Here is a 15404-nt window from a genome sequence, read left to right on the forward strand (position 1 = left end):
AAAATAAGGAGCTCTAGACACTTTACATGAGAGAAAATACACTATTGCTGTGCAGAAATATTTTGCACTAATTGTGGAAACTACAACAGAAAAGATTCCCCGTTTCTTGCTTTCATGATGGAGGTGTGAAAACATGCAGAGGAAGGGGACTGTCAATCTAACACCTTCTACAGGAAGATTTATGGTACCAATCCTGCCTAGTGTTTAAGGAATGATGCTTCAGATTTCACAACAAGAAATGTGACTCTGCCCGCCAGGGATGGGGTCCGCAGCTTGGGGATCCATCTGGACCCGGCGCTCACTATGGAGACCCAGGTGGCATCCGTGGTCCGCTCCGCTTTCTTCCATCTTAGGCGGATAGCCCAGCTGTGGCCCTACCTTGATGTGGGGTCTCTCACCACTCTGGTGCATGCGCTTGTAGTCTCAAGATTAGACCACTGTAATGCGCTCTACGTGGGGCTACCTTTGAGACTGCTGCAGAAACTACAGGTGGTGCAGAATGCGGCGGCCAGACTACTCAGTGGACTGAGAAGATACCAACATATCTCACCCACTCTGGCCGCATTGCATTGGCTGCCCATCCGATTCCGCATCGATTTCAAAGTGTTAATGCTTACCTATAAAGCCCTAAACGGTTTAGGACCTCGATACCTGGCGGAACGCCTTCTCCCACCAAGATTTACTCGTGTCACTCGCGTGAGCCAGGAGGTGAGGCTGAGGAGCCTAACGCCGAGAGAGGCCCAAAAGGAAAAGACCAGAAATCGGGCCTTCTCGACGGTGGCTCCTCGCCTTTGGAACAACTTACCCCCTGAGATTTGCGCGGCTCCCTCGCTGGGCATTTTTAAGAAACAACTAAAAACACTGATGTATAGGCAGGCCTTCCCAACAGAAAACCCTTGACGATTTGTTCTTCTTATTTGTTCTCTATCTCTATTATGTTCTAGTTGTAATGTTGTAAAAATTATATTATTGTTTTTATTGTAAGCCGCCTAGAGTGGTTGAATACGATCAGATAGGCGGGATAGAAATAAAATAAATAAATAATAATAAATAAATAAAGAAAGAAACTGGGAACACCTTGCTTCCCAGAAAAATCTTAGAGGAGGGAAGAAAAAAGCCAGAAAATTCGTGGCAGTGGTGCTCGAGGCTGCATTTGGAATGCTGCAGGCCATATGTAGTAATTAGGCTATGTGTTGCCCACATAGCCTCTTGCTCCGTATTCACACCAGACATAAAAATAAAACTACATGTTTTAGAAACATTAATGTTTTACACTGAACTGTGGGCACTTTGATGCTGCAAACTGCCATCATCACACTACTTTTGTTTCTTATCTTTACTATTTCTGACACACAAAAGCATGCAGAAGTGATGAATGGAAAACAAATAGCCCAAATCATCTCCAGTATATAATGGAAGATATGTACTAACTGTGTTTCTTAGAGAAAGAAATAAAGATTGGCTTTCTTAAGATATGAAAGCTTAAGGAAGTTCGCAACATAAATGTTTTCTATTCGTTGCCCTCTATTGTAGTCACAGGCATCTATCCAAAGTTACAGGCACCTATCCAAAGCCTCTCTGGAAAAGGATGTGAGGCTTGGTGTGGATAGCTAGTGGAGATGGTAGGAACTGCTAAGCACTTGGTGGCCTACCCAAATTGGTGTCCTCCACTATCAGCCTTTCACAGTAACGTGGTTGTAGATATATATAATAGATGAAAAACAGTGGGTTTGTGTTCTAGTCAAAACCTTGGTATTAAAGGATAAGGAGCTGTATTGCGACTGTTGAAATCCAAAGGCACAGCTCTGCATATGCAAAGGCAATGGTATCAACAGCAGTGGCAAACTGGCACTGATTAAAGACTTCCTTTGGCAATTTTGAGGTGCATGAGACTTTATGTAAGACTGATGTGTAACCTGAAATCACCTTTTATCAACAGCAATTGCAATTACGATGATATTATCCCCATTACAGAAGCAGATTTCAGCCATTAACTTGTATTTCAGTGGTGTACTACCACCAGTAAGCACCAGTCATTGTGTTTATACAAGATTGGACATTTCATTTTTGTCAAATCCAGCTCTGATCTTAGTTTTATGTGTCTTATCCCACACTCTTCTAAAGGATCAACCAACACTGAAGGCCAGGCTTTGAGCAATCCAGGGAAGATTGGTGAAATCTGGGAGCTCTGTATTACAGAAAGTGAAGTGGTCTCTACTAGTGAAAAGCCATAATTGATTCAGTCTAAGTATTTTACTTAGCATGCTCAAGATGCTGCAGGAAGAATGACACCAGTGACAACAGCTATTTCATGATTCATAATGTTATAAGAAAGGTGCAAAATGACAAGTCAGTATATTTCCAGACAAGCATCAATGTTGCCAGGACTACCAAATAAAACAGAAGCAGTCACTATTCTTGTTCATACATAGTATCTCCAAAGGGTCAAAATAGAGTTACAAATCCTATTCTCTGAGAATCCTAGAGCACTGAAAGCCAAGCTAAATGTTAAAGAAAACCATGTATTCATTCATACAGCATGCCTACATTTCCAGAAGTACAGTTGTTTTAGTCTATTGCGGAAAAAACAATAAAGACTTCTGTGGCGCCTTAAAGACTAACAATTTTTATTTGACTAAGCTTTCGTGGAGTAGGGGAAGTGGTGGCGCTGCGGGTTAAACTGTAGAACCCTCTGTGCTGCAAGGTTGGAAGACCAGCAGTCGTAAGATCAAATCCACGCAACGGAGTGAGCTCCTGTCGCTTGTCCCAGCTCCTGCCAACCTAGCAGTTTGAAAGCATGCAAATGTCAGTAGATAAATAGGTACCACCTCGGTGGGAAGGTAACAGCGTTCTGTGTCTAGCCGCGCTGGACACATGACCACGGAAACTGTTTTTGGATAAACGCTGGATCTATGGCTTGGAAATGGGGATGAGCACCGCCCCCTAGAGTCGGATATGACTTACCTTTACCTTCACAGACTACATTACACTTCTTCTGATACAATAAAATTTCAGATATAATAAAGTCTTTAAAGTGCCAGAAAATGTGTTCTAATTTTGCTGCAATGGACTGTGTATTGCAAGTTGACAGCAGGATGTTTCAGTCTTTCCTTCCAAATGAAATTACAAATTGTCCTGCTTTGCTTGTCCACCACTGCATTCTCTGTAGTACTCAACCAGATGCCTCTGGGAAGCCCACAAGCAGAATATAGAGTTCCCTGGTCTAAGATTCTTGTCCTGTGACTCTAGGCCACAGCTTTAGTCCTCAGATCTCTCTATATAGGACACTGCCACCCAACTAACCTTATATCTAGGGGAATCATACTCAGGGCTTGAGGACATGCCATTGCAGAAGCGCCCTTACATCTTTCAGGATGTAGAGATGTTGCTGTGGAACTCATGGCTTTTAAATTAATCACAGTCTCTATATTGTCTGCCTGTCTGCCAAACAAACATACAAGATTTTGCAATTGTTGCTGTGATATTGCAAGGAGGTGCCTCTTAGTCTCGGGTTTTGACTTCAAAATCTTACAGAATGGGAAGCCACTAGCAACTTTCCAGAACTAGTAGCACACACCCTAGCAAGATATTGTTAGAGCAACAACCCCCTCTCCCACTGATGGCTACTCATTCTAACTCTGAAAACTGGAGATTTCAGTTCCTCCCATCTGCTATGAAATGTTGTGGAGAAGAGTTCAAGTGTCATCTTCTCCTTAAGATGCTGGTTTATTAAATACAGTTTTCCTTTGCTGCAATGTGAAGAAGGCATTAATCCCCCAATAGCTCCTCTAAAGGAGCTTCCAAGGAACTAGGCCCCACAACAACAGCGACAACAGTTCAAACAGCTCAAAATGGGCAAACTGTAGGCCCCACAATGCATACAACATTGCAGGCAAGATCACATTTCAAATACTGATTTCAAACTGCAGTGAGTTCAGGTTTGTGAAATATTCCTTGAAAATTCAACATAAGGCTAGGTTTCCCTCAAGCAGAGTATTTTGTTGTCCCTTGTTTTTTAGATACTAAAAATGTTAAATATAGCCAAAGTACATTGTTGCTACATTGTAGTTTCTGCTGGCAAGACTCCAGATCAGCAGCACAGCTATTTTGTTCACTTCTAGTAAAATGATACGTGTCCTGAATAGTCTCATAAAATAGTAAGCCTGTTGAATTATTTAGAGTACTTCTTCTCCTGCGAATATTTCTGCATTACATTACTCTATTTTTACAACATTTTATCAATTTCTGGCATACTGTAACGAAATTCCATAAAAAACTGAGTTCATTTTCTCCTGATTTCTTCAGAGCTCTGAGACTCCATGTGCAAAATCTATGGTTAATAAAGACGCAACATGGATAGCCTGGATGCCTGCAATCCTATCCTTGCATGTTGTAAAGATTTGATGCTTTTAAATTGCCTTTTGCATCAACCTACCCTGTTTCCCCTAAAATAAGACCTAATCTGAAAATAAGCCCTAGTATGATTTTTCAGGATGCTCACTGTGGCATACAGCTCTGTTCTCACCTGTCCGTCACAGCTGGGCAGGGGAACCTCAGCCAATGAGAGGACGGAGGGTGATGCAGAAGGGGGAGGAGCTGGATTATATAAGGTGTGTGTGATGTGTGAAAGGGGAAGTTTTTGAGAGTTTGAAAAGATGAGAGAAGTTGATTGAGATAGTGAGATAGATTTGAGAGAGACAGTGAGGGAAAAGTCTGTGTGATCTAGTAATTGAGAAACGTGATTAACAACTTGATTTATTACCTGTGATTTACTCCTTTTTATTTTGTACAAATCAATAAACACTTTATTTGTTTGAAAGAAAAACTTGTCCTTTGTGAGTAATAAGGATAGGTTGGTGGCAGCAAGTGAAGAATAGTAGTGAGCACTCTTGGAGGCCTGTATTGGTAGAGGCTTCAGAGTGGCCCACTACACTTGTAATATAAGCCCTACCCAAAAAATAAGCCCCACTTAAATGAAACCCCACCTTCCACCATTGTGCAGCAACCAGAAGATGACATGACTGTATTTGAATAAACATAGATTGTTGTACATGGAAAAAGATCCCCTTAAAATAAGCCCTAATGCATTTTGGAGCAAAAATTAATATAATACCCTGTCTTATTTTCAGGGAAACAGGGTATATAAAAAAGAATTTGCTCCTGCTACTGCATAGAGAAGGTAAACTCATTCATGGCAGAGTAGACTGACACATGGCCACTTTGCAGGGAAAAAGTGGTACACAACATCAAATCAAAGGTAGGACACATTCAAACTGGGTGGAATACATGGAAAGGGAGGAAGAAAAAAGAAGAAAGTTCATAGTCTGATTAGAGAAAAATTTAGCTAAGGCAATGGTCCTGAATAAGGGTACTCTGATGGTGATCAAAGAAGAAACTAAACAGGATCTATCCCCTTGAGCTAGGGATGTTGCACAAGGGCATGGGTGATGGGCAAAATACCCACCAAAAAAGGCAGAATGTTACACACAGGGCTCTCCGCCACTGCAGAACCAAAATGTATGGTTCTCACAGATCAGGAAACAAATGAGAAACAAATTGCTGAAAGGAGACGGAAACAAATTTCCTAGTGGAAAGGATGAATAAAATAAAACAGATTTTTTTTTTAAACAGACTATTAAATACACAGACGGCTCATGATCAGAACAGGGGTTACCACACTGAAACATTGGGGCGAGGTGATTCCCCACTTCAATCTACAAGCCACTACTTCTTAAGCCCAACAGTATAGTAGTGGATGGCTGATTTCTCCCCCCCCCCCCACCTGACCTTCCTGCAGCCCTTCCTGCCACCAATCAGCTAGTGAAGGGTTTCTCAGCACTCCAGAGCAGGTTTTGAAGGGGTGCACAGGAGGTCACGAGGTGGAATCCCCCCGCTGGACCTACTGAAGGAAGTAATTCTGCCAATAGAATGGGAATGTTGGATTCTACCCACAGTGTGGCAAGTTATGTCAAGTTATGTTCAGGATGTCTGAGTTAAACTCACTGCAATAACTGGTTGTAAATAAGCCCTAACAATGCCTACTAATAAAAAAAGGCTTCAGCTTCCACTGTGTCAGGGTGATGGTAGGAAAGAAAACAACTGGGCTAAGGCACCCTCAGTATAACACAGATGCCGGAAATGCACAGGTCCAAGCAGCACAGTTTTAGTTATACATGGATTTTCTCCCCCCCAATAAATAAATAAATCTTCCAATAAGTCTGTATTTGCTGGCGTATAATATGACTGGGCGTATAAGACGACCCCCCCCACTCAAAATATAGAGTGGACGGCTCTGCTGCTGCACCAGCGGCGGTTCCCCGGGGCTCTGCCTGGGCCCGCCCTGGAAGTTCATGACCGGCGACGAGGCCCGAGGAGGGCGAGGAGGAGGGGAAGCAGCTGGGTGGGCGGTGGCAGCAGAGGAGGAGGAGGGTAAGTGGCTATCCAGTGGCGGGCGGGTGAGCGGGCAGCTGGCTCAGTGGCGAGGAGGGCGAGGAGGAGGGGAAGCGGCCAGGCAGGCGGCGGCAGCAGAGGAGGAGGAGGGGAAGTGGCTGTCCGGCGGCGGGCTCTAGCCGCTCAGGCATGGCCGGCTCTGCTTCCCTCCCTCCATCTGGACCGACCGCCTGCCTGCCCTCCTCCCCGGCCGGTGCGGCCCCGCGTCACTCACTCAACAGCGGCCCCTTCCTGGCCCAACTGAAGTGCACCCGGCGTAGAAGACGAACCCCCCCCCATTTGGAGGCATGTTGTTTGGGCCAAAAAAGTCATCTTATACGCCGGCAAATACAGTATGCAATAAATACTGTGTCCCTGGCCATATTCAATCCCATGAGTTTAATACCAAAGACATAAAAGTAACCTACTTGCCCCAGAACACAATTTGTTTAACTTAGCCTCTAGATCAGGGGGTAAAAAAGACCTTCAAGGCTCATTATATACGGTACTGTATGGAAATGGTTGTCACAGCTGTGGAAGAGAACCCCAATAGAGAGAACTGTTCTCTGTGTGCATGTGTGCATGTGTGATAATCAACTCTTTATGCTTTGAAGTTACATTTTAGAGGGCATAAGAGTGATACATTGATTTTGAAGTACACATGGGGCTGGCAATAGAGGGGAAACATTCAAGCTTCAGTGTCTGGTAATGTAATCAGAAGAATGGTCAAACCAGTTTCCTCACTTATAATTGTCCCAAGAAAGATGAACAGATGAGGGACACCAGAGCTACAGAGAGAATTTGTGGGATTTCCCCCCTTTTGATACATTTATTTATTAATTCTCTAATACAAATTTGAGCACATGTTAGATCTACTGAAGATCTCTGGCTGATTTGAAGTAAATTAATCAATATTTCTGACTCACGATTATTTAAGAACAGCTGCAGCAAAATGATCTCTTAATTATACTGCTGAAATGAAATAAGGCTGGAGCAACCAGGAGTGAATTATGACCTCCAATTATGACCTCCCACCCAGATCTACCCGGATCACCCGATATAGCCAGCAGGGGCGGCTGAGGGGTCTGACGCCGAGAGAGGCCCAGAAGGAAAAAACAAGAAACCGGGCCTTCTCGGCGGTGGCCCCTCCGCTGTGGAATGCCCTCCCAACAGAAATTCGGCTGGCACCCTTGCTGGGTGTTTTTAAAAGCCAGTTAAAAACTTGGTTATTCAAGGCGGCCTTCCCTTCAGTCAATTAAGTCTCTCTCTCTCTCTCTCTCTCTCTCTCTCTCTTTTTTTTTTTTTTGGCTATTCCATCTTGGTAATCCTCTCTTTAAATTAATTGTTTAAATTGAAATTTGTAATTTTATGATTTTATATATTTTATACTGTTTTGTTTTATTTTGTAAGCTGCCCCGAGTAGACATGGTCTAGAGGGGCGGGGTAAAAATCAAATAAATAAATAAATAAATAAATAAATAAATAAATAAATAAATAAATAAATAAATAAATAAATAAATAAATTTAGTTCTGGTAAAAAAAACCCAACACACTTCTGGGTTCAGAATCACTAAATTTCAAATGAGTGCCTTTCACATGAGGCTTTCTTTAGTTGGTAGATCCTAGGTGTCTGATAAAAAAAGAAAAAAAAATGAGCACTCTGGATTCTGCCCACCCCTGCTTGAATTAACAGCATGCATTATTGCTTTATGGGTTTGTGATAAGCTGAAATCATCCCATTATTATAGAACTGCAGAGCTAGAAGAGAGCCTATGGATCACCAAGTCCAGCAAGAGTACACTCACTGAATACAAGCAATTAATTATTTTAGGTCTTTATTTAAAATATCCTACCTATCCTGAGCTAAGAACTAAAAAAATGTAATTCTACTATTATTGTTTCAAACGTGGAATCTTATGCTAAATCCTTAAACTAATGAGACAAATGTGTCAGATACAATGAATGAATTCACTGAATGAAAATATCTTACCGATCTCTCACCCTATAACCTTCTGGTTCTGCGCTCTTCTCTCTCAACAGCAAGTCCTCAATTCAGGAGGAGTATGTTCTAAAGCTAAAAGATGAGCACTCCCCCAACTAAAGAAAAGCCTTTTAAAGTCTCCTATGATCCGAAGAGAAAAGGAAGCTGCTTTCCAATAGGCTTAAAACATGGCAATGAGCTTATCCTTTCTGTTTCCTGCCCTTTCTTTGCACACATAAAATGTCCAGGTTATACTGTACATCCGAACAGACAAAAAGATGAGAAAGAAGTATCTCACCATTGTACACACAACCATCACAAAGGATAAAAGCAGATTCAAAACAGAAAAAAAAATTACATTAGATTCAGTGATAGTATTTTTACAGTTGGAAACAAGAGGCCCAAAGATACTAGAAATTTCCAGAACCAGGAAATCTGATTCACAATATTGCACTGAACGCTGTACTTGGGATGGGGGTAGAGGGAGCACAGTGTTGCTAGATCCGCAGAGAGTGGCTTTCCAGCTGTTTCTGCAGCATAGTAGTTCTTATTCACATTTGTACTGGACTTAGTAAAGAAGGAAATACAGATTACATGTCACCTACTTACAGGCATTGTATCCCTAAGTGCTAATTCAGAATTCACTTATTTTTCCACAACGTTTTGCTTCACTGAGTTAATATAATGACAAAGAGAGTAAGTGGATGGTGGGAACAGCGAGACGTGCATATGACAGATGAAAGGTAAAGAGTTGGAAAGAGGACAGTTGTAATGAGTGACACGTTCTGCAAGTTGCACAGGACCTCTGAAGCCCCATTTCTGTGAGTGAAGAATGGAAGCTTCCATTTCGGAGCCTACAGAAGACATTGCTCATGCAAAAACTATATGTGCTTTTTCATGCAACCATGAGGACTAGAAAAAGAGATCTCATTAAAAAAAAATAAAGTTGTGATTTTTAGAAAGCACAATGTTATTTTAGGTTATGTAGGTTGGAAGAAGACAGGGAGTGTCACCATAAATTAACATGTTCATGGTGCTAGCCCTATAACACATTACAGGGCTAGGGTTATGCCCCATAAATCCTTTAAAATTATGCTGTAGAGCATGCACATATGTTAATTTATGGTGCTTTGAACAAACAATGACACTGGTCCACAAAACTATTCAGACAAGTGTATTATATATATTTTGGAGTGATATGAAATATATCATTATAGATATGTATTACAGATAGATAGATATTACAGTTAACATGGCAGAGGGAAACTAACCGTGGCCAAAATCTTGTTGACATAAATTTACAAGCCAGAAGCTTCTTATTCCCCTGGTTTAGGTTCCCAGGTTTTCTCGGGCTCACTTTGTGCCCTGGGGAAACCTTTAGAAGCCTCAGGACAGGATGGGAAAGCCTTTAATCACTAAACAAAAAAACAAACCACGCCAGATTGCCACAGGCGGTCCCAATCCTGCTAGTGGCAATTTGACAGTGATTTTTTAGCAATTAAAGGTTTCCCTATCCTGTGGCTCTCAAAGCCTCCTGCGGAGGAAAAGGGAACCTCTGGAGTTTCATAACCTGAAATGTGTGTGTGAGAGAGGGAGTTAGGAAAGTTTTAATTAATTTAAATTAGATGTCACTGGTGTCACCTAGTTAAGTCATCAGCTTCTGCGGGCATACAGTACCTTTATGCAACAGGATTTTGCCTAGTGGCTCTCACATTTCACCATTTGAATTCTGTTATATTTTGGTGATGGCTTTTTTGGCCACTTAATATTGAACTGCACGGCATTGTGAAAACACACTGATCGTCTTAAGGGTTTTGATGAGGCAAATGCGAGGAAGAAAAAGATGGCTGGGTGAGTGTGAGACAAAGGTGTATACCAGGGTGGGTGAGCTCCAGACATCAGGGGCCACGTGCCCGTTCCTTGCAGGGCCGTGTATCTCCCTGTGATCCTACCCTTACCTCAAATTTCTGTTCCAGTTTTTGAAACTGAAAAGGTCTCTTGTGCTTCTAACAGTTAATTGTGTGTGTGTGTGTGTGTGTGTTTATTTAAAATAAAACCATTTGGAGGGGCACGGGGGGTCCTAAACGTACTAAAGCATCTTTAAAACATGGCAAAATTGCCCCACACTCCCCTGAAGGTAGAAGCCAATGTTTTAAAAAAATGATTTTTTCAGATGTGTGCGGGAGCGTGCCAGTGTTTGGGCACTTGGAGCTACAAGCAGCCCATGGCCCTGTACCTATATAGATATGAATCAGAGCTGAAAAGTGTTGCTCCACCAGTCACATTAACAACGTAATTAATGACACAGTCTTGTGGGAACAAAGGCTACTTTTCTTCAAAAACCACCCATAACCAACAACAGCATACCTACAGAAACCAAAGCAGAAGAACAGTACTGCACAAATATATTCTCCATACTATGACCAAAGCTTTAGAATTGCCCTGAAGTCTGCCATTGCCCTCCAAGACTGGCATAACTCAGAGCAACACAAAAGCTCATAGTAATCCAAATCCATGGGTGAGGGCAGGCTGGGAAGAGAAAGTTAAAAAAAAGAGAGAGAATGTATACTTTACCATCCCCTGGGATAATGCGCAGAGTAACCATATTTCCTGCTTCTTTAATTAGGTTGACGATGTCCGAATGGGATTTGTTGGTGATGGAGCATCCATTAACGGCCAGTATCCGGTCCCCCACTTTCAGCTTCCCGCAGCGATCCGCTGGGCTCCCCTCAATAATCCGACCTATTTTGTGAGGCATGGCCACACATGCATTGCCTGCTTTTGTATTGACATTGGGTTTTGTTTTGTTTGTGCGTGTGCAATTTTTTTAAAAAAATTGTTTATATACGTTGGGAACACGGTGAAGGGGGAAAGGAAAAAAAGGGTTGAAAGGGGAAAGAGAAGGTTAAGGGTTAATTAATTAATGCATCAAGCAAAAGTTATTAAAGGATAGTTTGCTGCCACTGTTCAAAGCATTGGCAATTGAGTTTGTGAGTGCAAATTAGAACCTACAAACCTGCATCTCCTGTATCTTCATTTGGCAATCCCTTCTCTTTACACACACACCCAAACGCACACACACTTTCTCCTATTAATATGTCTGAAAACTGCACAGCTTCCTTTGATGGGCTGCAGCTGTGCTCAGCAGTTCCCAATACGAAATCACTGAGGATTTGCGTTGTAAACTTGAAACTGCTGGAAGGGAGAGCAATCCTTCTTTTCTTTCTTTACCTTATAACATCTCATCTTGGTCTCAGCCAGTAGCTATTAATGCTTCTGCCAATGTTTTGTTCTTTCTCCATTTTGAAAGATAATAATTCTATAGCTACAGAGGAATAAGAGTTCTATTTGAATTTCTTGAACACACAGTGATCCATCCTATAAAATGAACACGACATGGGTAAAAGCAGTAGGGAATGGGGTTTATTTTCTACAATGGGCAAAGGAACTATTTGAGGCAAAGAACAGAGATACTAAAATGGGAGAAGACTGTAGGATATGGTCTCCTAGAGCCATTCAGTTCTAAACTATTTGATGACTTCTCGAAGGCTTTCACGGCCGGGATCCAATTTGTCTGCGTTCTGGTGTTAGAACACACACAGAGTTCTAACTCCTGTCCTCTGAAGATGCCGGCCACAAAGACTGAAGAAACGTTAGGAAGAAAAACCTCCAGAGCATGGCCAAACAGCCTGAAAAACCTACAACAACTATTTGACAACTCTTTCCTTTTTGTAATCTCAGTCGAAACAGATAGGAAGTCCCAAAGATTTCTCCCTTCCTATGGCTGCCAAAATAACTTTTAAGTTACAAGCCAAGAACCTACATGCATTTTTTGCCAAGTTGTCATTGGCTTTCAAAGTCTACAGTCCATATATGTGAGTTTAAAAATAGAAGCAGAAGCCAGGACCCGTTGGTCCTTCAGAAGAACTGGGGCACAGGTCTGGGGAGGAAGGAAAACAGAAGAAAGTGGAAGCATGCTAGTGCAACATTGGATCCTTGACATTAAGAGGAGAGTAGCAAGTGATCTGCAATGAATGAACTTATTTCCTGGCAATGAATAAACTTATTTCCTTACCAATCTGCTTCTGTTACAGATTACAGTACTTGGATTGTTTACAGATCTAGACTAGAGATGGGGATGACTCACCATTTTGGCGAATCGTCCTGCTTTTTGTGAGTTGTCAAAAGTTGACGACTCATGAAGCACGAAGTTGCTCTCATGAAGCGACAAATAATGAAGTTATTTGTCAATTCATGGGGGGTTATTAAAAAACACCCCCGCCGCTGCACCCCTACCACTGTCACCCCCCACTGCTACACCACCACCGCCCCCTCCACCACCGCTGATACCCCCTTACTATAATCGCCGCTGCTGCCACTGAGGTCTCCATCTGGCCTCCGCAGCCACAGCATGTAAAAAGGGAGACTGGCTGCTCTTTCCCTACCCTAAATGAAGCCGCAGCTGATATCTTTGCAAAAGGCAGCCAGTCTCCCTTTTTACACGCCATGGCTGCAGAGGGCAGATAGATACCTCAGTGGCGGCGGTGATTATGGTAAATGGCTGTCGGTGGGGGTGGGAGGGACTAAGGTAGGGAGAGGACAGGGGTGGGGGTAAGATGTAGGGATGTGCTGGCTGTGGGGGTGAATGGTTTAAATTTTTTTTAAACAAAAGACGAATAAAAACGGGAAAATATTCATCAATCTGTATTTGTTGGGACTTAAAATTTGATGATATGGACTGACAAATATTTAACAAATTGGCTATTTTAATCAAAAAAGCTGATCTGTTTTTATATTCGTCCCCATCTCTAATCTAGACTTCAGCTAAAGTCTCTGGTCAGTCATAGAATTCCTGGTTAAACTTAGTTAAAAAGGAGTACCCAGCACAGTCCATTGTCACTTGATTCACACAATGATGGAGGAAATTGATGAGAATAGGTTCCTGCTTATGAACAGACTCTACATGTGAGGCAGAATCTATGGAGAACAAAGCAATCACAGGGAGTGGGGCTAGGTGCTCCTCTCTAACCAGGCCGATGAAACTGAGAATTCTAATGTCTACAAATGGCTTCAAACTGATCAGTTTTCATGTGATACAGTGGTGAAATGGGAATATTTCAGATCTTTAAAGTTACATGTCCCTCTCTTACAGAAAACAATTAGTTGATATGCAGTAGTAAGGTGTAACTAGAGTAGACCCCTTGAATCAACAGCCCTTACAGAGGAGTTGACTTACCAAATACCCAATGATTCAATGGGCCTACTCTAATTGCAACTTTCCACTAAATTTCAGCCAACAGGTGTGATTTAGTCTACAGTAGCTTAAAGCATGTTCTAAGTAGTTCCCACTAAATTCTAAAATCAGTGCCAACATTTTCCTAATGAAATCCACAAATTTTAAACATTTTCTACTTTTGCCTGTCAAACATTTGTCATTGTTCCATTGAACTTAATTATAACAATAGGTATCCCTATCTCTCTTCTCTCATCACGGTTAACTGAAGACAGAAACATCCTGTGTGGCCATGAAGAAGTAGGATCTGGGTCAAAGTCTTCTATTTTTAGTTAATTGTGTGTTTACACAATGTCTGACCTACATAATGATTTTTTTGACAAGCTAGAATCAATGGGACACGATGGTGTCACACTTTTTGTTTCATTCCATTGTTTTATAAATACACAGAAAATGGGCAAAATCCAATGCTACATGAGCAGACTTCCAGTTGTACGAAAGGTGTTTTCTTTCCTCCCCTTTTGACTTCCAGCAAAATTCTGGCCCTTTATTTTAGCTCTGCTCTTTGACAAAGGCCATATTTAAAATCCATTGACATCACTTAGCTTTCTTTACACTTAGCTTCTACACCAAGTTAGACTCCTCTGAGAACTGTCCACAAATTACATTTAGAAGCAAACACAACAGAACCAGTGGCTTCTATCTTTGGATAGAAATATAACATTAATCCATTATACATTTCTGATGTGCATTTTTAAGTAGTTTTAGAAATATGCCTATACAGTGTAGAACCTAAAATCTCACAATTAAGGATGAGTTAAATGGCAATATCAGCAATTGCCTATTCAGCATTATCAGGCAATGTGACTGACAAAATGGGTTATCATAAAAAATATAATGGTGAGCATGACCTACCCCTACAATTAACAACCAATTCATATGAGAAGGACTTTTTTTTGTTAATTCTATAAAGAACCAACTGATCATAATACTACCCTTTCTGTTGAAAAGAGGGGAGTCAGTTTTGAACTACTTTTGGCCATCTGAGCAGACTACCTACATAAAAATACAAAAACTCCTATAGGAGTGAGGCAAGCACTGTGTAGCTGAGGAAAAGCATCTCATGCAGAATATGAGGGAGAAATGTTTTCATGGGAGCAGGGGGGGTAGGGGAAAACTCAAAATCAAGATTTTATGTTATCCCCATATTTCTACCAAGAAGCAATTACTCTTTCAAGCTACTTTCAAAAATGAATACAGTCACCACTAATATTCAAACTGAATTGGACAGGCAAAGCCACTACACCACAATTGACATGGTTATCTGATTTCAAACAGGAATTAATTCTTCCAGGGATAAATGTCAGCTGTGATGGGCTACAAACTACTTATAAAGGGTGTTATAAGTCTTAAAGCACTCTGAGGACTTTGTTCAAGTGTCAGCATTAGTGCCACCCCCTCTCATTAAGCTATATATGAATACTATATAGGCATCCATGTGGTAAACTATCAATGAAGGAATATCCTCTTTACGGTAATCCTTCCATGTCAAAGAATTATCAGGTGGGTCTTGATCAGTTTAGCAGCTGCACTTGTCTCTTCAGATCTAATGATGGTTTCCTAGTAACCACTGCAGAGGCTACTAGAAGACTGAACGGCTGACATGTGTAATCCCAAATACCCTTTGTTTTGCTCTACAGATACAGAGATACAAGCTCCAAAATCTGGTTACTTACAGTAATAAATCACAACTAGAGTAGG

At 41.6% G+C, this 15404-nt stretch overlaps 1 protein-coding gene across 50 annotated transcripts in view; it reads right to left on the bottom strand.

Annotated features, from left to right (window-relative positions):
- Nucleotides 1-15404, bottom strand: part of MAGI1 (membrane associated guanylate kinase, WW and PDZ domain containing 1) — a 601653-nt gene that overhangs the window by 13783 nt on the left and 572466 nt on the right. For 35 of the 50 annotated variants that reach the window (XM_072989400.2, XM_072989397.2, XM_078388862.1 and 32 more), the window contains one exon: nucleotides 10985-11188. The exons of 7 other annotated variants lie outside the window; for them this stretch is intronic. In XM_072989400.2, coding sequence (XP_072845501.2) covers nucleotides 10985-11188 — 204 coding nt within the window. The remainder of the gene's footprint in view (nucleotides 1-10984; nucleotides 11189-15404) is intronic. 8 more of the 50 variants (XM_078388874.1, XM_078388855.1, XM_078388854.1 and 5 more) reach the window with 2 other exon arrangements.

This window comes from Pogona vitticeps, chromosome 2, assembly GCF_051106095.1.
Source record: "Pogona vitticeps strain Pit_001003342236 chromosome 2, PviZW2.1, whole genome shotgun sequence".
Classification (NCBI taxonomy): Eukaryota; Metazoa; Chordata; class Lepidosauria; order Squamata; family Agamidae; genus Pogona; species Pogona vitticeps.